We start from the raw sequence: 25,538 nt of genomic DNA, 5'->3' as shown, positions 1-25,538 counted from the left end.
CACTTGGTCATAGAATCTTTATCAGTGGTGCAACTAATCCAAGATGGTCACATTTGCACTGTGTTTCATCCAAAAAACGGAAATAATGATGCATATTAATTAAAATTACAACAATATTATCAGCTTCGTCTTCCCTTTGCACCACTGCCCTTCTCATCGGTTTTCATGGACGCGAGCGGAAACTGACTGAACCGATGCTTTAGCAAACGGGCTGCATCCGAGAAGGCTTCCCTTGGTTCCACGACAGTTTGACAATAACAAACTACAAAGTACAAGATAATTACATCAAGCTTTATTAACACTAATCTATTGGTCACTAATTACATAAGATTTAGAAAACCTCAGTTGACATCCGCAGCTGATGAAGAACAAATGAAACTTTTAATAACCGGATGCAGAGGCTTGGTCTCAACCCCATGATCACCTCCTCCAACAAAACGCCCCACCACTTCCACGCCCTTTCCTTCCAACATCTTCACCACCTCCATCTGACGGTCAACCAGTAAGTCCCCATCACATCCAGTCAACAAAACCCTAAATCCAACCGCCTTCAATTGATCCAACTTCTTAATCAAACCATCCCCACCATCGGATCGCAATACTCGTGGTCACGGTCAACCCCAACAGGCAACCACAGCCCCCACATTATACCGCTACCACTCAGCGGCAACTTGGGTTACTGATAGGTTTCGAGGATTGACACAAACAGGACCAATTCTAATGGATTCAACCGTTATCAAAGCAGCTGTTAAGATTTATCCTGAATACTAAGTTTTCGTACGTACTATCAGGTCCTTCATAATTGAAGAAGTTTACGCTAGAATTACCAAGTGCTTGAAAAGTTGAAACCCCAAAAACAAGCAAACACAGATGCTTCTCAATGTTTGAGAATGAAGTAACCCTAAACCCAATAACACACATCTACTTCTTCTCCAATTAACTTCCAACCTTTGATTCATAGATTTAACTATATTTTAAGCTGTTGTTGCTTGGTTACTCTGGTGGGCCTGCAGAATCCATTGTTGTTGTTATACTATTCTCATCCAACAGAGATTTTACAGTGTGCTGGGAATAAGGTCTGGTACATCAAGTGTCATAATATAAGTGGTTGGATATATTGTATACTTGAAAAAAATCTCTAACCACTTTTATTATGACACTTGGTGTACTGTAATGTGTTCCCGGCACACTAAAAACTTCTCTATCCAATGGAATAAGGACAGCTAGCTGCATGGAATGAGAATATGCTATGATTGGTGAGTCCATTCTTGGGTTTCCATTCCATTTCCCTTCATCAAACTTCAAGATCACTACTGCATCTTCAATATAGAAAAGTGATTTCCGTGTACCCCTTTACTTCACCGTGCGTTTATGTTCATTATTAGTATTCAAACTGAAGAAATGAAAAGATATAAATAAAGAAGGATGTGCAGAAGAAGAAAAAGGGAATGAGGAAATCACTTTTCTGAATATGATATAACATTATGAAGGAAAAAGAAGACCATATATTTGAAAATGGAAGAAACTTGCTAGTTTAGGTTTTTGTGCATGTGCTTTTGTGTTGTATTCGGGTAATATCCTTTGCTTCCTTGTCCATGGATTCATGCAAACTGCAAAGCATAACTTTTTCTTTGCTTTGCTTCCTTGTCTCTCCCTGTTGGTGACCAAAATTCTGATATAAGTAATAGTATCACAGCCTTTGCTTCTAGTTTTCTCGGCAACCAAACAGTAATCTACTTGTAAACCAGGAAGTTCGAGAGCTAGGAATCAACGACATAGGTTTCTACAGAAAGAAAGCGGCCGCCAACAAACAGAATCTGTATAACTAGGTACTAATTTGCATACTCTTCTACTATATTTCCTTATATGTATGCAGTTAAACTTGACAAATATTTGTCGAAAATATATTTCATGTAACTGAAAACAGAACTTTTGTTCAATTATGTGGCTGTTTATTGGAACACAGAAAACTAAAGTTACATGAATACTAAAGAAACTCTTAATGACATTTTTTTGGTGAATAACAGGGGCAAAACTGGTTCCCGGGCCTGTTTCTCAGAGAAAATGAGTCATTATACTGATGCACAAGATATCGAGCTTGCAACAGCCGTTGCATCAGCTGCGTTCGCCATTCACTCCAATGAAGAACCTAAATTACAGTATCGAAAAGGGACGAGGGAAAGCATTCCGATCCCAAGGACCAAGAGTTTGCAGGACATGACGACTGGGCGACCAAACAAGGAAACAAGGAATAATGGTACTTGACTGCATACATCATTAATTTTTTTCGTGATAATATGTTTCAGAGAATTAACAGGTTGTATACATAGTAGATGAAGTTTCAAGGAAAAAGTCAATGGATCAAAGAGAACTTCCATCTAGGTACCCTAATCGGGCATCCTCTTCAAGACCTTCGACTCCTGGAAATGGATACCAGAACCAAAGGGGAAGTTCAGTCGGACGTAATGATGTGGAAACAAAACCAGATGCTTGGGAGAGAGCTCAGATGAAGAAGATTCAGAGGCGGTAAAGACTACTTGCTTTATATTTATGTTAAGGAAACGATTTCTGCACACCCCTTTCCCCCTTTTACACGTCCTTACTATTTATAACCCTTGATTCTGAGGGGAAAAGGCATGTGCGGAAGTCATTAGTATGATAGAAGACGAATTCAGTTACTTCCTTTTGAAATGGTAAATTATACTATTCAGGTATGAGAAAGTGAAGGCTACAATTGTTGCTTGGGAAAATGAGAAGAAAATGCAAGCAAAAGCTAAGATGGAGAGGAGAAAGGTACGTTGCAATGATTGTTGTTTTTTTTTAATTCAAAGTTTGAGGAACGCCAATGAAGAAGATCGCTGAAATAATGTGTTGATTGCAGAATGAAATTGAGCAGAGAAGAGCAAGAAACATGCAGCATTACCAAATTAAGCAAGCAAGAATTGACCAGATAGCAGGAGGAGCAAGGGCACAAGCGGAAGAGAAACGAAGAAATGAAGAGTCGAAAGTGAAAGAAAAGGCGAAAAGGATTAGGTCAACAGGCAAGGCTCCTGCTACATGCTTCTGCTTCACTTGTAACTAGAAAGTTAATCAGCCACTTGATTTTCTGTTCTGCTGATAATTTGTGTATATTAACTACAATACGGGCATCGATCCTACCTTATTTTAATTTGTACATGATGTATAACATTAGTTGTTTGTTGAATCTGTTCATCCAATAAAACTATATATGGCTCTTTCGATTCAAAGACTCGGCACAAAAGATTTTGCAGGCACGAAGAATTAAGTAGGTACCGATTCAACCATAAAGCTGCTACTTCCTCTCAAATGCTCAAACATTACATAGAAATATTTGTTACAATTTTGCCTCTATAGGTATGGAAAGTACTGAGACAAACTCAGTGTGAATAAAGAGGAAAGAACAAGGTCCAAGATTTTGATTTGGATCGATGCGAGTCACGCGACACGGAAGTAACGCTTCCCTCATTTTGAGGGCAAGGGCACGACAGCTGGTCCATCTTATTGATTGATGAAATTACTCTAAACTCTAAACCAGAAACCCAAAAATTACCCCGACCGCAAGATAGCTGAATCCGCCCAAACGACATTGTTTCCAACAGCTACCTCCTCGTCACACCTTGCCCTTATACTTTGGACAGTTATTTTGTGTGCCCCTAATATGTTCATCAAGTTATAAAATATGCATCACATACTGCAGCAAAAGTAAATTGTTAGTAATCTGGTCGGAAATCATTTCAAATAATTTATACGACACAACATTAGCTTCCGTCAGTCTATCTGTGCATCACATACTGCGGTCTCTTCACGTCGAGCATTGTTGTTAACTTAAGCCAGATTTATCAAGAGGTTGGAAGCCAACCAAGTTCGAGTTTTCGAGTTTTCGCCACCCTAGCTTTCGCCCCTTCATGTAAGTCTCTCTCATGGTTAAGCATGACTAACTTTAAGTGGACCAGAATGTGAAATCAAATCACCATCACAAGGCAAGCTCTGTCTGCTAAAAGAGCTTAATGATTCAGAAAATCCAAGAGGAGAAAGATAAAGTGTTCCTGGAGATGGAGCAAAGTGTCCCCAGTTGCCATGGTTATGTTAGACATAAAACAAAATGTGGCCCTATTTGTCAAACTAATCACTCATCTAGGCTACTCTAGCTAGCTAGTAGAGTGTCAGAAACCAGATCATCGATGAGACGGAGAGAAAATGAAAGACGTTGCTTGTCCAAATTCGACCGGTTAATGGCTCCAAGCCCGAATCCCCGTACACATTGATTATGTGTAGTTTAAAATATCGTATTGTAAAAAAAGATCTCATGAATTTAGGTCAAACCTGAATAAAACTTGTGCAAGGCTCATATATTTTATTAGCACACATATATAACTCTGAAAAAATATGCACCAAATTCTTCAACCAGCTCGTTATTATTTTTAAACAACGTCTGATCCTTTTCTTTAACAAAAACGCATAGCAGGCTGCTAGAGATTTTTTATGACATGTAATCGCTAACAGCACAAGCGGTTGAAAACTCCGTCTTACCAACTAAATCTTAGCATGATGATTTAAAAAATTAAATTTATAGTCAAGTCACACCCCCACTATCAAAAAATGGACATAGATGACCGGTCACTCAATGACCAATATAACATCAAAAGGCCACGGACCGGTCATTGGCCGATGAATAAGGCCACGGATGACGCACACATGCATATATATACACAGACACACATAAAATATTCGTGTAAATTATTCTTGGTCTCAAGTTGCAGGATAAGATAGACAAAGAGAGGGAGATAGAGATAGCCATGGGAGGAGTGAAATTGTCAATCTTCAACCAAAACGGATCTATCAAATTTAAGGATTTGGATCCTCTCCTGAGCTTAAGGAGAGGATCCTCCTGACCAAGACACGTGAGTCGTTGGATGAATATCCAACAGCTATAATTATTATAACTTTAAAGGGATCCCCCTATTTGTAACCGTTGGATTTTCATCCAACGGCCCACGTGTCTTGATCAGGAGGATCCTCTCCATAAGCTCAGGAGAGGATCCAAATCCCAAATTTAATGTGTTCATAACTTGCATGACATATATGATTTAAATCAAACAAACAAGATGTTGTTTGAACTTTGAGGCACTGCAATGTGCAGATTGCCGACTTACCAGGGACTAATATGATTAAGGGATAAACTATATTTTCACCAATTTTAGTTTCCTCTCTCTTTAAGATTTCAAGAAATTGTGATTGAATTACGAAATTTTTGTTGAGAGTATTCTTCGTCGAAGGATGAAAAGTTTAGCATGATAACTTGGTATTAGAGTAGATTATCTATGTAAAATTAGTCATGTATTAAACGTAAAATACCGTGTAGGTGACTTGAGGTTGAGAGTATCCTACATGAAAGTAAAGTCACACGAAATGACTTGAAGACCCTTTATCTATATTAATTAGTCTAGGGCGATTGACATGAAATTCGCGTTGATGAAAATTTAGAGCCAACTATTCATGTGAACTATTCATATGTTAGGCGTATTAGACTCCATGCATAAACAAATTTTTGAGTATCCTACATTTTTTGTGAAAGTATACAACGTCACACGAAAAAAACACCAAGTGACTTTAAGACCCTAGATCTAAATTGGTCCAGGGGGGGGGCAAGCATATCTGGTTTTCTTCTCCATTCTTCTTATAGCTACCACATGTTTTGTGTAATATCTCCATCACAGCAATGTGAGTTTGACACAAAAAAGGGACCAGAAAGACAATGAAATAATAGAGAGAGTCCAAACTAACATCTCCAACTCATTCATTTTTCGATCGAGAGAGAGAGAGAGAGAGAGAGAGAGAGAGAACTATATAGAGTTCTAATTAGGAATACTATTACTATATTCAAAGGAAAGACCAAGAAAAGAACAAGTCGAAGGAGAAGAGAGAAAGTGCAGATATCCTCCTCACGTGTGCATGCATCATGCAGCAAGGGAACCAACCCAACGCCAGTCGTCTCGTCCCTTTGTAAGCACCACTGTTCATATTATTTTTTAATAAACCTTTGAATTTTTTGTTAATTATTAATGCAATTCTCTCTTAATTTCTGCCTTTTGATATGGAGTTTTTTTTTATTTGTTTTTATCAATGTGTATAATTAACCCAAGTTTGGTGTTTTTATTCTTGTTCAATGACATTTACACCACTAGAATTTAGAACAGTTTATATGCTTTTCTGTCACTCTAACCCTTGACTAAAATCTTGATGCACTTACAATCTTTGAGTTGGAAGCTATAATTAATCTTTTTTTTATAACAATTATCGTTCATTAGATTTTAATTTTGAAGCTCATCTAACAAAATAAAGACTGAATACTGCTAAATCAAATGATCATGTACATATTCAATTAATTTGTTTGGTTTTTCTTCCTACCAACAAAGCTTACCTTGATTTGATAACTTCTTTTAGTCTCAAACGTTGAATTTTTGGTCAATGTTTAGACATTATTATATATTCTTTTGTTTTTAATCAAAATATTTCATCGTATTATTAGGATTTGCATGCTGATTCACACATATGTACAGGTCTAATTATGATGTCACAGAGCTAAAATCGAAAAACGGCCGGTTGGGCATGCATGGGCTTGGTGGGCTTCTTCCCACAGCCCAAGCAAAGCCCATATGGAGCAGGAGCAGGGCTTGTGACACACTAGAATCAATTGTCGATCAAGCTACATGCCACAAACGTGACCCAAATATCATCCACCATGACCAGACACCGGCCAACATAAGCTCGATGATTGCATCCTCAGGCGAAACCTGGACCGACAGCTCTGTCCAGGTACCGCCGGCGCAAGGGTGGATAAGAAAACGCACTCGGTCAGATTCCGGCTTCTTTGAGAATAATTTTAGTAGTAAGACTAATAACATTCATGAAGAACATGCAGATCCCAGTAGAGTTAGATTGTGCAGGGACAATGATACAACTATGTCCACATTGGTTTCTTTTGAGTCTCCTCCCAGTTTGAAGACCAAAAGCATCGAAGAGGATTCGGCCTGTCACGGAGGACTGGTAAGATGCATGTACATATATATTCTTTGAGCGTCGTGCTACATGTATCACATATACTCATCATATCTCTCGCAACTTGTATCTTACATCTAGCAGAAAAACCGAGATGATGGCCGGGAAACCACCAAAGGTGGAAAATCAAGCCGTTCACACTCAACAAGACCAAGGCGAGCTGCTGCTGTTCATAATCAGTCAGAGCGGGTAACAATTTAATTTCGGTCACCCCAAAAGGAAAAGAATCCCTATCGTCTAATAATTCGTGTGCGAGAATCATTTCCCTAATTCAGACTAAATCCGTGTAGAAACGAAGAGACCGGATTAACCAGAAGATGAAAGCTCTGCAAAGGTTGGTGCCAAATGCAAGTAAGGTGAGAAAATTTGCTGAGTGCTTAATTATGATCATCATTAATTAATTTAATTTGGTGACAACATTATTTTTTGAATTGTTATGTGATTAATTACAGACTGATAAAGCTTCAATGCTTGATGAGGTGATCAAATACTTGCAACAACTTCAAGCTCAAGTCCAAATGATGCATAGTATGAGAAATTTCATGCCTAATGGCCATATGAACATGAATATGATGATGCCTTTAGAAATTCAGCAGCAGCAGCAGCAACATCTTCATCAGATGTCACTCCTCGCTCATATGGGAATGGGAACGGGAACGGGAACGCGCATTCATCCTACACCGGTTGTGGCTGCCACTCCTCCTTTCATGCCGCCCTTTATGATGCCACCGCTGATGCCACCGCACCATCCTCCTCAAGCAAAGCCTGAACCAACCGGCACTAACAATGGTTCAGACCCTCTCTCTGATCCATATTGTTCCCTCCTAGCACAGGTACGTGCATGTCTTCACATAAACGTGTGAGGAAATGATAGTAAGAAGCCCATGTTTGGAAGTACTTTTAGTATAGCTAAAACCATTCTCAGAAAACCCAAAGTGTTTATAACAAAATGCTTAGGAGTGCTTCTATGGAAGAGCGTATGCTATGTGCTTCTAAAAACACTTTGAGTGGTTTCTCACTAAGCACTTGAATTTTTATTATAATAAAAGCGAGCATATGTGCTTTCAATGTTTTAAAAGGCTCACAGAGGCGTCCTGTGAGGCTGGGCTTGAGGGTTGCCGCCTCTGTTTTGAGGGAGTGGGCGGAAGGCGTCGGAAGGCATCGCCAGAGCCGCCTAGGCACGCCTCAGGGGATTTTTTTTTTTTTTAACTCCCAAACCCAAATTTTGGGTAGGGTTTTAACTACCTCATACCTCTTCCTTGCACTATCATCTCTCTGCCTTGTTTTCTATTTTTTATTTTTTATATAATGGATGTGTGTGCCGTCTGCTTGCATTGTTATATGTGTGCTCATTGTGCTTTTCATCATCTATTATATATATATATAATGTATATATATATATGTGTATATGTATTTATAATATATGTGTGTGCTCAGGATGATTATTGATAAATAATATTTTTTTTAATATAATATATGTGTACGCTTAGTATATATATTAAAAATTTTAGATCATGTAAGGTTTTGCCTCACATCTCACGCCTAGGCTAGGCTATCCCTCGGACGCCTCGCCCACACCTCATGCTTTTAATACATTGTGTGCTTTATAGAAAAGCAATTTCTGTACGGTCATTAATCTTTTATTTTTTACTTTTGGAACTAATTTGAATAAAAATGGATTTGCAGCAATCAATGAATATGGACCTGTTCAACAGGATGGCAGCTCTCTATCGCCAACAAGTCACTCCGGCTACAGCAGCGTCAAGCAGCCCGTCACAGTCAAACCAGGTTCGAAGGAACTAGTAAGGAAGCACCTAACTCCCGGAGATTATAGTTCACGTGATAAGAGAAATACTAATAGAACAAGCTAGCCTTGGTAAAATGCGACTAGTTCAAACGTTATCTCTCTTAATTACTAATGATCTTGCATGATTGGACTTATCAATCAAGTCTTGTAAATTATTTCTTCCTACATAATTTGAATCCGGATAGATTGAAAGTCGACATCACAATATCCTGGAAAATGGATGCATGACTCTGTTAAAACCACAAGAATTTTGCCCCACACAACATTTTCTGATGTGAGTTTTGAACCATAACAATTAATTTGGTCTCAAGATATCAACGTACGTTTTCGTGTTACCGACATTCTCATCATGTCACGCGACGACGACATAACCATCTATGGGGACACATTAGTTTGCAACTCTTGAACACCAGACCGCCATGGGCGGTGCTGGTGGGAATGGCAAACCCGCCATGGTTCCTGAGTGTTCTTTGCAAGCTTAAATATGTAATTTTCGATAAGCAGTAACTAATAAATCACCAACACGCACGGGGCAGAAATGTACAACAGAAAAATAATAGCAATAATACACAACTCCTTCAGCAAATCAATCGGTAAAGCAGTACACACAAGAAAAATGTTTCACATTCTCAGGGAGCCTTCTCACCTTGATTCGGTTCTCTTCATTTATGCCTCCGCAACTTCACAAACTCGCACAACTTCAATCCCACGCAACCTCCAATCAACTGCATTCATGTTTTTTTTTCTTTCGTTTTTTGTATGTTTCTTTTCAAATATGTACAGAAATCATAGCTATATATATGTATTTGGTATATCAGACTGCATCTTCCGTGTCTGTTTCCGAAGCCATGGATTTGGTATCCTGACGCGAAATCACGGTCTCAAAAGCACCAACCAAGGCCTTGACTTTACTCTTCCTGGACACAACAAGCCTACTGGCAGTCTCTTCGATCACATTATTTAACAACTTCTGCACATCCTTCCTTCCTTTCACATCTTGATGTCTCAACACAACCCTCTCAGGTTCCGTTCTAGTACTACCATTCAACCCGCTATCACTAGCCGTTTTCCTCCTCGAGCTCTTCCTTCGTGAACCTTCCACATCTCGTTCGAAGCTTCTCAGAACAAATTTCTCACTTTTGAATTTACTACCATTTGACTGGCTGCCATCAACTTCTTTCGTCCCGGGGCTTCGCCTTTTGATGAAAGCACCATTTGAGTGACTGTGATCAGCTACTTTCCTCCCGGGGCTTAACTGTTTTAATACATCACCAACTGAATGGTTGTCACAAACTTCTTTCCTCCCGGCGCTCCCCCCTGTGACACCACCTTTACCATTTTGGATCTCCCCTGCCAATCTTACTCGCCTGAATTTGAGTCTCCTTGTAGTACTGATCTCTGGCTTTATGTCAAGCACCCTTCCTCTCTTAAATGTCAGCTTTCGGGCTGAGCTGTTTTTACTTTCAGGGTGATGTGTCTCAGACTTTCTAGGCCTAGTACTCTTCTCCACCTTCAAATTTTCTCTTTGATTACCAGTTTTCATTGCTCCGCATTGAGAGGTGGCGCCATTTTCTCTTTTATGAGTGGACTGGCCTGGGGATGCGGACATGGATGATGATGATGACGATGACAATGAAGATAAAGGTCTTCGAGTACTCCGCCTCAAACCTTTGTTTTCAGGGGGTGGAGCAGTAGTTGAACGACCATAACCTCCATTTACAGTGCGTTTGAAGTTTTTCTTCTTGGAGGATGTATGTGATCGAGTGGTACCAACTCCCTTCCTTGCTTGCCTCGAGCTTTTGACATCAGAGGATAGATGTGATGATGATGATAACTCAGGGGCATCAGCACCATTTGGAGTTGGTTTGACAGTACTATTCCCAGTATTAGATTTGACGACATACAAAATCTTTTCTGGAACATCCTTATTGCAGGGTCCCTCAGGTTCAACTTTTCGGGGACACTTTTGATCTTTCATATGAGACAATACTTTAAGGTTCTTAGATCTTCCAGCATTTGCATCGGAGACTCTCTTGACAGGGTGTTTGGAAGTCAAAGAAACAGTTTCAGGCTCTAACATCTTTTTCTCAACCAATACAGGAGTCCTTTGCAGCTTGCTTCTGATTTTTCTATTTACACTACTGCTCGAACCTTCTTGTATTTCCTTGCCTTTTCTAGTTCCACTCTTTCCTTGATTACTTGAACCTTGTCCTGTGCGAGAAGATGGCTCTAGTTGCTCAGGCTTCACCTTTGAACAAGCGGAACCTTCCGTAGAAACATCAATCTCCTTAATGGGAGTCAAAACTGTTTTTGAAGAGACATTTTCTTTCCTTTTCGATGATAAAACTCTTTTCTCCGTGCCACCAGAATGATTAAGTTCCTGTGCTTCAGAATCTGGAGAAGGATTAGGACTGACTGTTGATATCACCTTTGAATCGGTGGAATCTTCAGCAGAAACATCTATATCCTTATAGGGAGGTGAAACTCTTTTCTCCGTGGCAGTAGAACTCTGGGACTCAGAATCTGGAGAAGGGTGAGGATTGATTGTTGATGTTACCTTCGAATTTCTCAAGCTTGGGTCTGATCCTGGGAGAGAAGATTGATCTAATTGCTTATCCTTCATCTTCAAATCAATCAACTCTTCCATACAAACAGCTATTTCCTTGGGAGATGAAACTTTCTTTGAAGAAGTTTCTTTTGTCGACGATGAACCTTTTTTCTCCGTGACAACATAATTATTAAGTTTCCGGGTTGGGGAATGTGGAACAGACCTCGGTCCAGTTGTGGATATCACCTTGGAATTTCTAAGGCTTAAGGCCGCTTCTGGGAGAGAAGATGGCTCTGATTGCACACGTTTCACCTTCAAACCGGCGGAATCTTCCATAGAAACATCAATGTCCTTGGAAGAAGATGGAACATTTTCTGCAGAAACAATTTCTTTCTTTGTCAATGACAATACTTTTTTCTCTGTGACGACAGAATTGTCAAGCTTCTGGGTGTCTGAATCTGGAGAAGGGTTTTGACTGGTTGTGGATATCCGTTTCCTCTCTGTAGCTGATTTTCGCAGTGCGCCAGTTGCATTTTCTTCAGAGGCATTTCTCACTCCATATTTGCAATAATCATGGCAGGAACTTATTGGAGCTCTAAGATATCGGGACTGAATCCATCTACCACCCTTTGGTTCCACTTCATGTGGGATCCACAGAACAGAGTTCTTGCTGGTATCGCCAGCCTTTGGTTCCATTTTCTGTGGGACCTCTGGCATAGAGTTCCTTCTGATACCACCACCACTGTGCTCTAATTCCTGTGGGATCACTCCAATAGAGTTCCTTCTAACATCACCAGCATTAGGCTTCATTTCCTGTGGGATCACTGGGATAGAGTTCCTTTTGATATCAGCAGGAGGATCTACTTTCTCTATGGAGTTTCTTCTGATATCACCGGCATTAGACTCTATTTCCCGTGGCCTCACTGGGATAGGCTTCCTTCTGATATCACCACCCTCATGCTCCATTTTGTGTGGGATTGCTAGGATAGATTTCTGTTTGATATCACTGCCATCGGGTTCTATATCCTGGGGGACAGCTGCAATAAAGTTCCTATCATCATCACTGAGATCCATGTCCTGCAGGACCACTGGGATAGAGTTCCTCTCGGTAGAAGGAGGATCAAGATTTCCGATAGAGCTCCTTCTGATGTCACCTCTATCGAGCTCTATGTCCTGTGGAATCCCCACGACTGGATTACCTCCGACATCACCACCCTTGGGATCCATCTCCTGTGGGATCACTGGGATAGAGCTCCTTTTGATATGAGGAGGATCAACATTTCCGATAGAGCTCCTTCTGCTATCCCCGGCATTGGGCTCTATGTCCTGTGAAACCCCTGGATCAGAGTTACCCCTGACATCACCACCCTTGGGATCCATTTCTGGTGGGATCTCCGCGATGGAATCCCTTCTGATATCACTGCCAACGTCACCACCATTGGACTCCGCTTCCTGTGGGATCGAATTCTTTCTGGCCTTTTCACCAAGAAGGTCCAGGCCTTGTAGGATCACTGGGATACCGATGTTCTCTGCTTCCATTATGAAGAAGACGACATAGCAAACTGACAACCCTGGAAAATATTATAATTTCCCAAGAAAGGGAGAGTGAGATAGAGTATAAAAAAAAAAAACAGCAACACTCAAAATAAAATTTTAATTCCCTTTTTTCTCATATTTCAAGTTAAAGAACAAAATTGACGCGGAGTGCTTACCAAGAATCTGATGTCCTATAATGTAGGGAGAACCTTGAGGCCTCAAAACTTCACAAGGATGTTCTGCTGCATTCAACACGAATCAAAAGATTCTACTAAGATAACACTCACAACAGTTCCAGAAAACAAATGCAGATTTCATATTATATCATGAACGGAAAAAGGAAAGCTTGCAAAAGCATTTAGAGATCATTTGTTATCGAAATAGATTCACTACTTCTTGAAGCTTTAACATTTATGGTGAGCCTTTTGACTTTTACAGCAGTCCCTAATTCTTTCTTTCCGTATTCTTGGATTAGGGTTTTATCCTTCTTAGTACTCCTAAGAACTTGTCACCTCCACTTCACCTAATATTTTATCGAACACCAGATAATCAAACATTCAATCTCCTAATTCAGATGGGATGCCCTTCAGATACCTCATGCATCAACTCAACGTACCATTTGTGTACCCAAATTCTAAGTCAGTAAAACACTTGTTGCTACTTGTTAGGATCAAAGCAGCAGACTCGCGCACTCTGTAAGAAGATTAATTCAACTTTCATTGCACAAAATACTTAACACAACCTTATGGGAACATTTCAAAAGATTTTAAATCACCCTATTAAATTGTTAAACAAAGTAAACACACCACCTAGCAGCTGATACAAAGAGAAAGGTCTAATGCAGATACCATGATTGGTCTCCTAGGAGAATTAGTCTCGATTATTGAGCTCGTTGTTTCAAAACCTGAAAAACCATACAAAAAAAGGTAAAATCAAGATGAATGCAAAAACATCTATAATCTATATTTGTAAACACCAATTCAAAAAAAAGAACAATGTATCACATAAATCAGGAAACTGTATAAACTTGCAATTCCATTAATCAACAATAGAGAAAAGATTGATTCACTTACAGGTCCAAAGGGCCAAGGAAAATCCTATCAAATATTTGTTCATCCATCACAATGGTAACCGCAACGAATTCAAAAAAAAAAAAATTCTTTACTACAAGCGATATTCTACACTAATTCATATAACTACGGAGATGGAGATTCAAACTTGGGTGCATACATGGATTCAAAATGTTCTTATTACACTTGCGCAGGTCCAAAAGGCCAAGGAAAATCCTAGAAAATATTTGTTCATCTATCACAACGGTAACCGCAGCCAATTCAAAAAAAAAAAAGTTTCTTTCTACAAGCAATATTCTACATTAATTCATCTAACTACGGAGATGGGGATTCGAACTTGCGTGATGGATTCAAAATCTTCTCATTAAATATGTAAAAAAAAAAAAAGCAAATTTATGATGAAACATGTGGGAAAACAGAGACTAGCCCATCTGCAGTTTTCACACAATCATTCATTTCATTAAAAAAACAGACATAAAAAGTCCACATTTTCACATCAACCATGAATTAAAATCGCAAAACACACAAAACCCATCTGCAATCCGTCACAAAAAAATCACATCCCGTGCCGGGAAAAAATCCAAAACTTGAAAAAAGCATCAAAAATCGAACCTTTTCTTGTGCATCTTCCTATTCTTCTCGACCATGAGAGGAGAAAAGACCCCAAAAGGGGACGCAGCTGCACAAATTGGTCACCCCTTACAAAAAGTGGCGATTTATTCGTCGTCGTTGGCTCTGTGAGGATAAGAATGCGCGTTTGTTTTTGTTGCAAATTTAAAAATAAAAAAAAATTAAAGAAAATAAAAACCCCAAAAAGCCATTTTTTTTGCCTTTTGGGTTTTCGTGGCGGGTCGGCTGCTTTGTTTGGCTGGAAAGAGAGAGAAAGTTCTAGAGGGAGAAAAAGGGCGGGTCCTAACGGTCTTATTCTGGAAATACTTCTATCCGCCTGGGATAATACGATTGAGTTACCTGACTGTGACTCTGGGTTTAACGACAAACACGCGCCAACGACCGTTTTTCCCTTCCGGTATCGGTTAGGACCGTTACTCTTCTATTTTTAGTTTTTCTTTTTCTTAATTTTCAGCCTGGGTGTCTATTGAATATAATTTTTGAAATTTTTTATTTTTATCATTTATTTTACCATCATTTGTATCATTTTCATAATAGAGATGAGATCCACGATGAGTCTAACTTCTACTAGAGAAATGTTACAAATGATGATACAAAAACAATTTTTTTATAATTGAATACAACTTAAGAAAGAGGACAATTTACCAATGATTATGATTTTTTTAGTCAAAAGTAAGTTTATTACCAACAAAGCTACACAAGCAGAGACCCGATAAAATTGGGACGATACAGAGAAAATTAGCATGTCCCATGACATGCATAAATCGAGAAATTGTCCAAATTTTTATTAGCTTTCTCTAGGACGTAAGCTCTCTCTAGAAACCTCAGAAACCAGAGCCAACTCCCCTTCCTCCATGGCCGCCGGCCTCTAGCTAAGGCTGGGGGTCGGTGGCCGCCCCTCCTTCTCCTCCTACTAGCCTCCTTCCTCCCCATCCCCTCTTTCCTCTCCATCTCCCTCCCCCATCCCACCCCACTTTCTATCACCTAGCCTTTCCCCCCTCCTTCCGCCTTTTTCCCTTTCCCGTCCCTGCTTTCTCAGCCTTCCACCCACCTCTCATCTCCCGTGCCTCCCTCCTTCGTTTTCTTCCATTCCCCCTCCCCCGGCGTCTTTTTTCCCCTCCCTCCCTCCCTGTCCCCCCCCCCCACGGGACTCCTCTCCCTTCCCCCCCTTTTTGGGGCTTTGGAAGGTGTTGGTGGCTGTCGGGTTTGGTGTTGCGGCGGTCCGACCAAGGATTATGATTTTGACACTCCAAAATCAACCCCTTATTCATAAGGCTTAATTACTCGATATTAATTTTAAACTACTATAGTTACTCATTAAAATTTTGGACATCTTCAAACATTAAAAAGATAAGTATGACTAAAACAATAACACAATCGAGTAATGTTGCACTTATTATGTTTTTCAAATCACATTTGTACCATCTCTGTAATAGAGATAGAATCCACTAATATATTGTAATAATTTCGAATTGTAATAATAATTAAAAAAAATTACTGGGTCCATCCATTTTAAACTGATGAAGATTTTTATCTACTATTAATTATTAATTATTATTGACCCTTTGGTGTTAATTGAATCATGGAGAAAATTGGAGCTTGAAAGTGAGATCAAGTAGGTTGGTGTTTCGTCATCATTAATTATATCTAACCTTATCTTGAAACTGCTTTTGCCAGACTCTATTGACATCAGGTGATACGAAAGTGGTGAAGATTGTTGGGAAAGAGGTTAGGATTATTCTTAATTAAGTTTTCGATTTCTTCCATTATTTTCTTTTGTCAACCGTAAACCCTAAACCCTAAGCTGCATTATTTGAAAAGAAGAATATCATGGGGTATCAATCTTTCTCACTACGTGTTATAGAATATCAACAGTTGTGTGGTATAGGATAACCTGTTATCGAAAAACCTACTTCCATTTCTTTAAATCTCCCTTCTAATTCAAAATCGTGGTGTAACATGTATCCTAGTGCCAGCATACCATCGACCAAGGCAGGCTTGGAATTATTGATCATATTTGTTCATTTGTTGGACTAAAGTGTAGTTCTTGCAAGAGATTGATCCAGCAGCCATTTCAAAAAATAATTCATGCTTCTTTAAAATTAAGACACAAGTAGCTCATCAATCCTTAGTTTTATGTTGGAGGTGCGTGTATGCAGATGAAATTTCACAGTCGAACACTCCCAGTTGATATATATTTGTTCATATTGGAATTATTTCGGTTCCTAACTTAATTTTCTCGTGTTCTGGAGTTTGGTTTTGTTTATGGATTGAATGTGACTCGTCATTGTCTGTTCACTTTCTTTCTTCTTCAAGTTTATTGTTGGCATGTCGTCTTAGGGTTAGTTTGTCAGATTGTAAACTTGAAGGCATGGCGTCTTACGGTTAGTTTGTCAGATTGTCTAGCTCTTAGCCAAAAAGCGTTCTCGTTTTTCTCATATTTTTCAACAGGACAATCAGATTGCTGATTCCCTAGCTAATTATGAAGTTGATCATGTCAACTCTCATTGGTGGGATCATGTCCCTTCTTGGCATCTTAGGGTTGAGTTTCCATCATAAATCAATCGGTAATATGGAGAGTAGTCCAACTGACTTATAAGTCCATGCAAAGTATCTCCTCTCATCAATGTGAGATTCATTCTCATCACTCTCTCACATATGTCAAATTTTCAAGCTTAACACATAGAGAACACAAATGGGGTGACGTGGAATGCGTATAACTATTGGACTTCACACGCGGGACAACCTGTTCTAATACCATGAAAAAAAATTAAGATTCCAATATAAAACTACTTGGCAAAATGTGGAGTAGCCCAACCCAAAACACAAATACTTATGGTATTGTTTCATGGGTATGCTCGCACCGGTTGGTTGTTGTAGTTGTTTTCAAAACTACTATAATTTTCAAGGAGGAGAGATTCAAATTTTAGTACGAGAAAACAAACACCATGGTCCAATTGGTGGGCCATGTGACATAACTTACGTATAATTTTCTTACTTAGGCAATGCAAGACATTTGGATTCGAGAATACTCCTATCAATCGTTATCACCTTATTTCTTTTCTTTTCATATAATGAAATATATCAATCGTTATCACCTTATTTCTTTTCTTTTCATATAATGAAATAAATCAAACTTCTGACATCCTAATACTTATCAACCCTCATCAGCTTGATGATTTTAACAGTCTAGCAAAAGCAATTTCAAATACATATTATGATGACAAAAACTATATGTGAAAATGATATTAACAAGGGTAGGTAAATATTTCCCAAATGAATGACCTACTCAACCTCACTTTCAAGCCCCAATTTTCATTCCTTTGAAGTTTTTTCTCCATGATTCAATTCAAAAGTAGGTAAATACTTCAGCAAAAACACCTGACTTTGCTTGATTTATGTGAGGACATTGCAATTACAGAAGGGCAATGCTATCCACATACCAATTTTTACTTCTCACACACTCATCTTAATTTTCGACCGTCGGATCAAATGAATCAAAACAAAGAATTAATAAAGGTGTGTGAATAAAACTTTCCATTACGTAATACAGACTGTCCAAATTTATTGGTACATATAAAATACTTTCGCATTCAGTCAATTTTGGTGTATGAAAATTTGTGGAGGCATTTGTTTGGTAAAAACATGATTTCGAAAGCAAGCTAGGTAGTCCATGAGTATGATTCAAGAGCTTGTCTTCATGGCGAAGGTTAGATTAGATTACAGAACCCAGCTAAAAGCAATCTTATTTCGTGGGGCACCAACAGTTAAAAAACTTCATGATTTCCAAAGTTGTAATTACAGAACCCACTTAAATCATGGTACGGGATAGTAGTTTGCATAAGGCCTTGCTATAATTAGTCCTTAAACCTCACTTACTAAAAAAGTAAACTAAAATTTTGAGTAAAATCTGGGACTGAAATAGTATTATTATGCAGCTATCTTGAAAAGATGCCATGAAAATTTTTGGCCATTTCTAAAATTTTAGTTTATTTATTTAAATGTTTTATTTTTTTCAATAATATGTTTGAAATACGTGTATACTATGTAATTTTATCAGTTATCTGTATTATTAAAGAATTTGTTAAAAAAATATGTATTATATGTGAAAATACATACATGTGTGACATAGTAATAGTACGGTTATTTTTAAAATATGCATTCGAGCAAATAATTCATAGTCGTACAAAAAATAAACATATTTTTTAAAAATACGTACACGCAAATATATTATACACCAATTTTTCGCCATGTTTGCTCTTCATGTCAATGCCTCTTACAATATGGTTGAAGAAAATGTTTATTTTTACTGTATAGCTCAAGCATTGCAATTATATTTTAAATGTGTGTGTGTGTATTTATATATTATTTAGTACCCGTCATAGGGTTATTGGCTATCTCATCAACGTAGTTTACCTTGCAAGTCTTCCATCTGATATGCAACAACATTTGCATGGCATGATTAGAAATTTCTGAATCGTAATAAAGTGACAAAGTAGGTCAATCTTTTACTTGCTAGATTAGCTAGGGATTAATTTTTCTTTTTGTACATGCATACTTAGATTACACACTAATAAAATGATGAATAATAACTTACGAGTACTTAATTCTTTGGTTTTTCTATGTAATTGTATATTAGGGAGGCAGATTGTCTGCCATCCTTTTACCATGCATTTTCTCATCCTCTCCTATTTGTGCGGTCACGGTTAAGCCACGTTAATATGTCTTATTATTTCTATAAAAAATCAATATAAAATGTTGACGTGGCTTAACCGTGACCGCACAATGTAGGAGGGGATGGGAAGGGCATGGTAATGGGAGGGCAGACAATTTGCCTCCGTATATTAGTATGTGTGTGTCATATCTCCTTGTTAATATATAGAAGCAACATAAATGCTAAGAAGACTCTCTCAAAATGGGACTTTCTATAAATTCTCTGTCATTTCGCAGTTTAACGTTAATTCACGTGTCAACATTATAAAATATTTTACAAAAAACATAAGGTGGCAAAACGTTACAGAGATTTTCACTTTTGAGAAAGTTTTCTTTGCATTTTTCATAGAAGCAAAAGAAATTTGGGAGAAGAAAAAGGAATTAAAAGGGGCGTGTAATGATCACTTCACTTCATGATCACCACAGTTGCAAGTCAAATTGGAAAAAGGAAATTGGGTTGAATAAACATGTTCACTGCTTCATGATTGTTGATGTTTTCTTGGCTTCAAGATGGGGCATTCTTCTGGTGGGGACTCAGACTGAGACTAGACTACTTTTCTTCTTCTTGCGAACCCTACACTTTACATATTGCAAATTACATGCACCCTTTAATTTCTGCAAAAAATTAATGTTGACATCTGATACCCTAACCAGAGGAAATATATATATAAAAGCTGAAAATGGAACTTCATGATAAGTTGTCCAACCTCGATGGCCCATTGAGTCCTCTTCTGTATTAATTGTTGTTGGATGAATGGTCATCTTATCTTGGTATTCAAACATTATTGAAGTCAATTATGTAACGATATTTTTATAAAATATTCTTTCGACGTACCAGAACGTGTGTGGAAAAGCTAATATTTTCATAAAATCAGGATCCTTGAGCATTATTGTGATGATGTTGGTGGTATGTATGCAAACATTATCGAAATCAAAATGTTGAAGAACACGTGTGAAGAGACTAATATGTACTCTCATAAAATCACGATGTGTAAATTTTTAGTTTCTACTTTTATTTTTCAGTGAAAGTCTTAAGGACTAAATTGAACTTTACCTGCATGAGCCTGCCTTTCCGAAAGTCCTTTAATTGGCTCGAGAACACTTTGGTTTGGACGTGATGATTATGAAGGATCACAAATAACAAAAAATGAGAATGAAAAATTTTCATGCAAGTAAACTTTTTAGCTAAAATTTGGACATATCTTAGGCATTGATTTTAGTCTGTCACGTTTGGTCTCCCAGCTAGCAAACCATCTCCATCAGACTATCTAGACTATCTGCCAACAACATTATTATTAAAAAAAAAAATTCCATCTGTTTGCGTGAAGAAAATTCAATTATAAAACCCCATTCAACAGCACCAAATTTCCCACACCCAGAAAATAAAAACAAAAACCCACAACCCTAAACCCTAGACCAACCATGGTTTCTGAAACTTACCGATCCAAAAATGTCTGTGTGATTGGAGCTGGACCCTCAGGGCTTGTAGCTGCAAGGGAGCTGAGGAAGGAAGGTCACAAGGTGGTGGTGTTGGAACAAAACCATGATGTGGGAGGGCAGTGGCTGTACGACCCAAATGTGGAGGGAGAGGATCCCTTAGGAAGGGTACCTACCCTAAAAGTGCATAGCAGTCTTTACACCTCTTTGAGGCTCATATCTCCAAGAGAGATCATGGGGTTCACTGACTTTCCATTTGCAGTAAAAAAAGGTAGGGACATGAGGAGGTTTCCGGGCCATAGGGAACTTCTATTGTACCTCAAGGATTTTTGTGATTGGTTTGGGTTGAGGGAGTTGATAAGGTTCAATACTAGGGTTTCATATGTGGGGATGTTGGATGGAGATCATGTAGTTGGTTGCAAAGATTTGAAATGGGTTGTGAAGAGTGTGGAAAAGAAGACCGAGATTTTCATAGAAGAGGTGTTTGATGCGGTGGTTGTGGCCACGGGCCACTACTCTAAGCCAAGGTTGCCATCCATTCAAGGTATGTACTACTTGATCAATTTCTTTCGTTTCTTGCTAGCTCATGTCTAACAAGAATTTCGTTGTATTAATCTTAGTCAATCACGCACTAACATGCGTTTTTTAACAGTCACATTTTTAATCATAATTATATGTGGTTTCAATTTTCGTTTTTCTTTTTCACTATGTCCATTTTGTTTCTTTTTAATTGAGGTGGGCTTAATTTGGTTATGTTTAGGAATGGATGCATGGAAAAGGAAGCAACTGCATAGTCACATCTACAGGGTTCCGGAGCCATTTCGTGATGAGGCAAGGCAATATTATAGTAGTTAATTATTAGATTATTAGCTCGATATATATATTGTTGGCTAATTCCCTAACAACTTAAAGCGTTTGGAGAATGCAAATGTCTAACATAAGTTTATATAGATCAACGAAGGTGTATAGCACAAAGAGATGAAGTGATCCTTTTGCTCTATTTGCAGGTTGTGGTGGTGGTTGGGACTTCACTAAGCGGACAAGATATATCAATGGAACTAGTGGATGTGGCGAAGGCAATCTACCTCAGTGGAAAATCTCTTGACATATCTGAGGGCTTGTCCAAAGTCATTTCCAAACACGAAAACTTGCACCTTCGTCCCCAGGTTCAAGAAATTAGCTTCTACTGGCTAACTGTCACGTTTAGTGTCTAGAATTAGATTATAAGCAAATAAAACTAGGTTTCAATACAATTTTTTTTATGTAACATTCAAATGCAACCAAATGCAGATAGAGGCACTTCAAGAAGATGGGAAGGTATTATTTGTGGACGGTTCTTGGGTCATTGCAGACACTATCATGTACTGCACTGGGTATATTTCTAACCCAAAATCATCTGTATATTTACAATGGGAACTTGAGACAAATTGAAAATATTCTACATCAATCATGCATTGTTATGTAAAAAGATTAAATTATGTGATTGATTTAAAAAAATCGTCACGTGAAGACTTACTTTGATATGTGATTGGTTAACCACATTCTTTTGAGTTTTGACTGAAACGATTTTGTGTGGGTCCCCGCATTCAAATTATGACCCCCACCTAGTTGCATTGCTTTGAAATGGTGTATAAATTAATTGTTCCAAGTGGGTTGTGTGCAGGTATTCATACACATTCCCCTTTCTTGACACCAAAGGAATAGTAACTGTGGATGATGACAGAGTGAGCCCCTTGTATGAGCACACCTTCCCTCCATCACTTGCTCCCTCTTTATCTTTTATAGGCATTCCTAGAAAGGTAAATAAAGCATTTCTAATTCGGAAATTTTTAGTATGCGTTCGGATATAGATCTTTGGTTAAGAATACAATGGTAAAAATTTTAACAGTTAAAAATTTCAAAATATAGAATGCTTCAAAGGTTAATAAAATTTTCGTTCTAATTTAATAATTTTTGTGAAAATGTTATTTATTAATCATAAATGTGATCTAGATAATAGGGTTCCCTTTCTTTGAGTCACAAGCAAAATGGATAGCTCAACTGCTCTCTGGGAAAACAACATTGCCATCAAGGGATGACATGATGCAGTCCATCAAGGAGTTCTACCACTCAAGGGATGTTGCTGGCATTCCAAAGCATAACACCCACGACATCGCCGAGTTTGAGGTAAACTTTTGTGCAACGAACTCATTTGTATCACATTTACTTATCACTTAACTAGTAGAGTCATTGTAGCCTTATATTCTAAGGTCTCTACCTTTTTTGTTTTGCTTGTTGTTGCAGTATTGTGACAAATATGGAGATCATATAGGGTTCCCACATTTGGAAGAATGGAGGAAAGAGCTTTGCCTTTCGGCACTAAGAAATGCTGAAACCGACTTGGAAACGTATAGGGATTCGTGGGATGATCATGAGCTGCTTCAAGAGGCTCTTCAAAGTCCACATTTTACTCAACTTGGGGCTCAAGATTTAGATTTTCCTCTTTGAAACCCTACAAATATTATTATTATTATTCTTTTTCTTGGACCACCAAGTTTGAGTATATTCTAAGTTTTTGCTTCTATTATTAAAAAAAAAATTATTATCCTTTTGTTTTTGTTTTTCAATAATGCTTCACAGATTTTGTATCAATATTTGATATTAAATTCAACTTAACTAAATTTCTGTTTCATCAAATTTCACATACTTTGTACGAAATATCTGGTAAGTTGTCGATTTGTAAACTGCTGAGAGTTGAAATCTCGTATTGATGAATTAAAGTAAGTCTAAAAGTCTAAATATATATATATATATATATATTTTTTTTTTTTTTTTTTTTTTTTTTTTTGGAAAACCTCGACGGTACGAGGGTAATTTTATTGATAACGAAAAAACAAGGTACACCTAGTCAGGGGGGGACATAAACCTTACCCCTCCAAAAAACAGAGATAACAAAAAGGAATACACTAGAAAGAAGGGGGGACATAAACCTTACCCTTCTAGAAACAAAAAATGAGAATGATACAAAGAAAAGAGGGGGGGACATGAAACCTAACCCCTCTAGAACCAAACATGAAGGTCTAAACCTGCAAAACAAATCAAACAACACCATAAAGATAGGAGAAAAAAAGGAAAGTGAGACAAACCTGGATGCCGACATGCACATTAATTTGAGAAGCGGTAACCAGGCAAGCCAACATAGTCAGAAAACAGAGTAGCACGAACCGCCATCGGAGGAGAATCATGCCATGTTAAAGATGGAGAAGACAAGCCCATGTTAGCAAAATTGTCCGCAACAAGATTTCCTTCTCGATATATGTGAGATGCGTAGAAAGTCATTTTCCGAATGCGATCCAAACAAATAGACCATTGCGTATGAAGAGGCCAAGGAGGATCAAAATCAGATGATTGAAGAGCAGAAATAACACTAGAACTATCACTTTCCAACCAAAGACAGTGCCAACCCCGCTGATAAGCAAACTCAATACCAATAATAATTGCTGATAACTCTGCAAAAAAAGAGTTGCAATGACCAATCCGTTGACAGAAACCTCCGAGAAAACGACCATGGCAATTCCTGAAAACTCCTCCACATGCAGCAGGACCGGGATTTCCTTTAGACAAACCATCTGTATTAAGCTTAACCCAAGGAAACCAAGGAGGAGACCAAAGGACAGGAAGAATAGTAGGAGCCTTGCGAGGGATAGGTTGGATCCCCAAAGAATAAATGATTCGAGCGTCAAAACCCTGAGAATAACCAGGAATAAACTTCCCACCATGAACAATCGCCGAATTAATAGACATGCAAAGACGATGAAAATAGATTGGACGACCCTCAAAAATAAATTTATTTCGAGCCTTCCAAATAGCTGAAATAGTAGAAAGACCCGCAAAAATCCATAGATTGTGCAATTGTTTGGAAAATGGCTTACGAACATATACATCCCAAAAAGCAACCAAAGAATCTGGAAGAGGTAAAGATGTACCAAATTGACATGCTAACCACCTCCAAAGTTGCCTAGATATCCGACATCCAAAGAAAAGATGAGCAGTAGATTCTTCAGAATTATGACATAAACAACAAATGGATGCCAAAGAAATACCACGTCGTTGTAACGCATCTTCTGTAGGAAGTTTATCATGAAAAAGCCTCCAAGCCAAAATAGATAGTCGTGGCGGAATAAAATGTTGCCAGATAACCTTAGCCCAAGCACAATCACTATGTCTCCTTCGAATAAGGTGATAACCAGAAGAAAAAGAAAACTTCCCAGTAGGTGAGGGCTCCCAAATCAATTTGTCATCCTTAGCATTTAAAGGCAAAGGTAGACGTAAAATCTGTTGCACAATTGAAGGGAATAAATTTGAAAAATAATCTGGCAAAGACCAACTTTGTGCTTCAATAACATCTGAAACCCGAGGAAGAACCTTAGGTGAAATGACCGAAAATAAAGAAGGACTAATAATAGGCTCATCCAACCATTTGTCAAAATCAATTAGGGTTTGACGGTGTATTTAGACTTTTTTCACTCATAGTCAATTGATTTTGAGTTGGATGCTCATATGCTCATATTAATACAGTATCAGATTAGGTTATTAGTTTGTTGAGCTCAATGGTCCACATAGTCTCACGTTACTTAATATGTATTGTCAACGTGTCAAGCAATGATGCCACAAGTTATTTGTAATATGGCCACCTTTCATAACGCACATTTTGGTCTCGTCTAGCACAAATGATTGG

General features: G+C 38.2%; 4 protein-coding genes, 1 long non-coding RNA gene and 1 pseudogene across 11 annotated transcripts; 4 read left to right on the top strand and 2 right to left on the bottom strand.

Moving 5' to 3' along the window:
• Positions 1-1,444: 1,444 nt before the first annotated feature.
• LOC103437864 (remorin 4.2-like) lies at positions 1,445-3,248 on the top strand. 2 transcript variants are annotated; one of them, XM_008376374.4, is made up of 5 exons: positions 1,445-1,829; positions 2,028-2,257; positions 2,334-2,526; positions 2,712-2,793; positions 2,882-3,248. In XM_008376374.4, exons 2-5 carry the CDS (start codon positions 2,065-2,067, stop codon positions 3,080-3,082), a joined length of 669 nt encoding a protein of 222 aa, XP_008374596.1. In that variant the 5' UTR covers positions 1,445-1,829; positions 2,028-2,064; the 3' UTR covers positions 3,083-3,248. The 2 variants fall into 2 exon arrangements, with proteins under 2 accessions (XP_008374596.1, XP_008374595.1); XM_008376373.4 differs by having other exon boundaries at positions 2,331-2,526.
• Positions 3,249-5,843: 2,595 nt separating this feature from the next.
• Positions 5,844-9,084, top strand: LOC103437863 (transcription factor PIF7-like). Of its 2 annotated transcripts, none has more exons than XM_008376372.4 (6): positions 5,844-6,024; positions 6,582-7,068; positions 7,165-7,269; positions 7,371-7,436; positions 7,533-7,913; positions 8,767-9,084. In XM_008376372.4, the coding sequence occupies exons 1-6, from the start codon at positions 5,981-5,983 to the stop codon at positions 8,881-8,883; spliced, it is 1,200 nt and encodes a 399-aa protein (XP_008374594.1). In that variant the 5' UTR covers positions 5,844-5,980; the 3' UTR covers positions 8,884-9,084. The 2 variants fall into 2 exon arrangements, with proteins under 2 accessions (XP_008374594.1, XP_017188370.1); XM_017332881.3 differs by having other exon boundaries at positions 7,162-7,269.
• Positions 9,085-9,377: 293 nt separating this feature from the next.
• On the bottom strand, positions 9,378-14,935 carry LOC103437862 (uncharacterized). 4 transcript variants are annotated; one of them, XM_029104028.2, is made up of 4 exons: positions 14,654-14,935; positions 13,820-13,875; positions 13,148-13,213; positions 9,378-13,006 (listed from the first exon to the last, which is right to left on the bottom strand). In XM_029104028.2, the coding sequence occupies exon 4, from the start codon at positions 12,972-12,974 to the stop codon at positions 9,702-9,704; it is 3,273 nt and encodes a 1,090-aa protein (XP_028959861.2). In that variant the 5' UTR covers positions 12,975-13,006; positions 13,148-13,213; positions 13,820-13,875; positions 14,654-14,935; the 3' UTR covers positions 9,378-9,701. The 4 variants fall into 4 exon arrangements, with proteins under 4 accessions (XP_028959861.2, XP_028959862.2, XP_028959863.2 ...); XM_029104029.2 differs by having other exon boundaries at positions 9,378-12,997; XM_029104030.2 differs by having other exon boundaries at positions 13,148-13,210; positions 14,654-14,791.
• Positions 14,936-15,364: 429 nt separating this feature from the next.
• On the top strand, positions 15,365-15,457 carry LOC114825691 (U6 spliceosomal RNA; annotated as a pseudogene).
• Positions 15,458-20,621: 5,164 nt separating this feature from the next.
• LOC103437861 (flavin-containing monooxygenase FMO GS-OX-like 9) lies at positions 20,622-23,497 on the top strand. Its single transcript, XM_008376368.4, has 7 exons — positions 20,622-21,365; positions 21,582-21,652; positions 21,829-21,987; positions 22,112-22,194; positions 22,485-22,620; positions 22,814-22,987; positions 23,105-23,497. The coding sequence occupies exons 1-7, from the start codon at positions 20,807-20,809 to the stop codon at positions 23,306-23,308; spliced, it is 1,386 nt and encodes a 461-aa protein (XP_008374590.1). The 5' UTR covers positions 20,622-20,806; the 3' UTR covers positions 23,309-23,497.
• Positions 23,498-23,658: 161 nt separating this feature from the next.
• LOC114825410 (uncharacterized) lies at positions 23,659-25,255 on the bottom strand. Of its 2 annotated transcripts, none has more exons than XR_011582264.1 (2): positions 24,787-25,255; positions 23,659-24,568 (listed from the first exon to the last, which is right to left on the bottom strand). It is a non-coding gene; the product is annotated as an uncharacterized lncRNA (long non-coding RNA). The 2 variants fall into 2 exon arrangements; XR_011582263.1 differs by having other exon boundaries at positions 23,659-24,547.
• Between the last annotated feature and the right edge of the window lie 283 nt (positions 25,256-25,538).

This window comes from Malus domestica, chromosome 06 (genome assembly GCF_042453785.1).
Source record: "Malus domestica chromosome 06, GDT2T_hap1".
In the NCBI taxonomy this organism is placed as follows: domain Eukaryota; kingdom Viridiplantae; phylum Streptophyta; class Magnoliopsida; order Rosales; family Rosaceae; genus Malus; species Malus domestica.
Note: the sequence above shows the minus strand (reverse complement) of the source record. Positions and strands in the feature narration are given on the sequence as shown.

Excerpts from the sequence above, each read along its gene's own strand:
- LOC103437864 (XM_008376373.4), top strand. The coding sequence starts at position 2,065 with ATGAGTCATTATACTGATGCACAAGATATCGAGCTTGCAACAGCCGTT. Across the intron at positions 2,258-2,330 it reads CAAGGAAACAAGGAATAATG|TAGATGAAGTTTCAAGGAAA; the intron begins GTACTTGACTGC and ends TTGTATACATAG. Across the intron at positions 2,794-2,881 it reads CTAAGATGGAGAGGAGAAAG|AATGAAATTGAGCAGAGAAG; the intron begins GTACGTTGCAAT and ends TGTTGATTGCAG.
- LOC103437863 (XM_017332881.3), top strand. The coding sequence starts at position 5,981 with ATGCAGCAAGGGAACCAACCCAACGCCAGTCGTCTCGTCCCTTT. Across the intron at positions 6,025-6,581 it reads GCCAGTCGTCTCGTCCCTTT|GTCTAATTATGATGTCACAG; the intron begins GTAAGCACCACT and ends ACATATGTACAG. Across the intron at positions 7,437-7,532 it reads TGGTGCCAAATGCAAGTAAG|ACTGATAAAGCTTCAATGCT; the intron begins GTGAGAAAATTT and ends GATTAATTACAG.
- LOC103437862 (XM_029104028.2), bottom strand. The coding sequence starts at position 12,974 with ATGGAAGCAGAGAACATCGGTATCCCAGTGATCCTACAAGGCCTGGAC.
- LOC103437861 (XM_008376368.4), top strand. The coding sequence starts at position 20,807 with ATGGTTTCTGAAACTTACCGATCCAAAAATGTCTGTGTGATTGGAGCT. Across the intron at positions 21,653-21,828 it reads CGGAGCCATTTCGTGATGAG|GTTGTGGTGGTGGTTGGGAC; the intron begins GCAAGGCAATAT and ends CTCTATTTGCAG. Across the intron at positions 22,988-23,104 it reads ACGACATCGCCGAGTTTGAG|TATTGTGACAAATATGGAGA; the intron begins GTAAACTTTTGT and ends TTGTTGTTGCAG.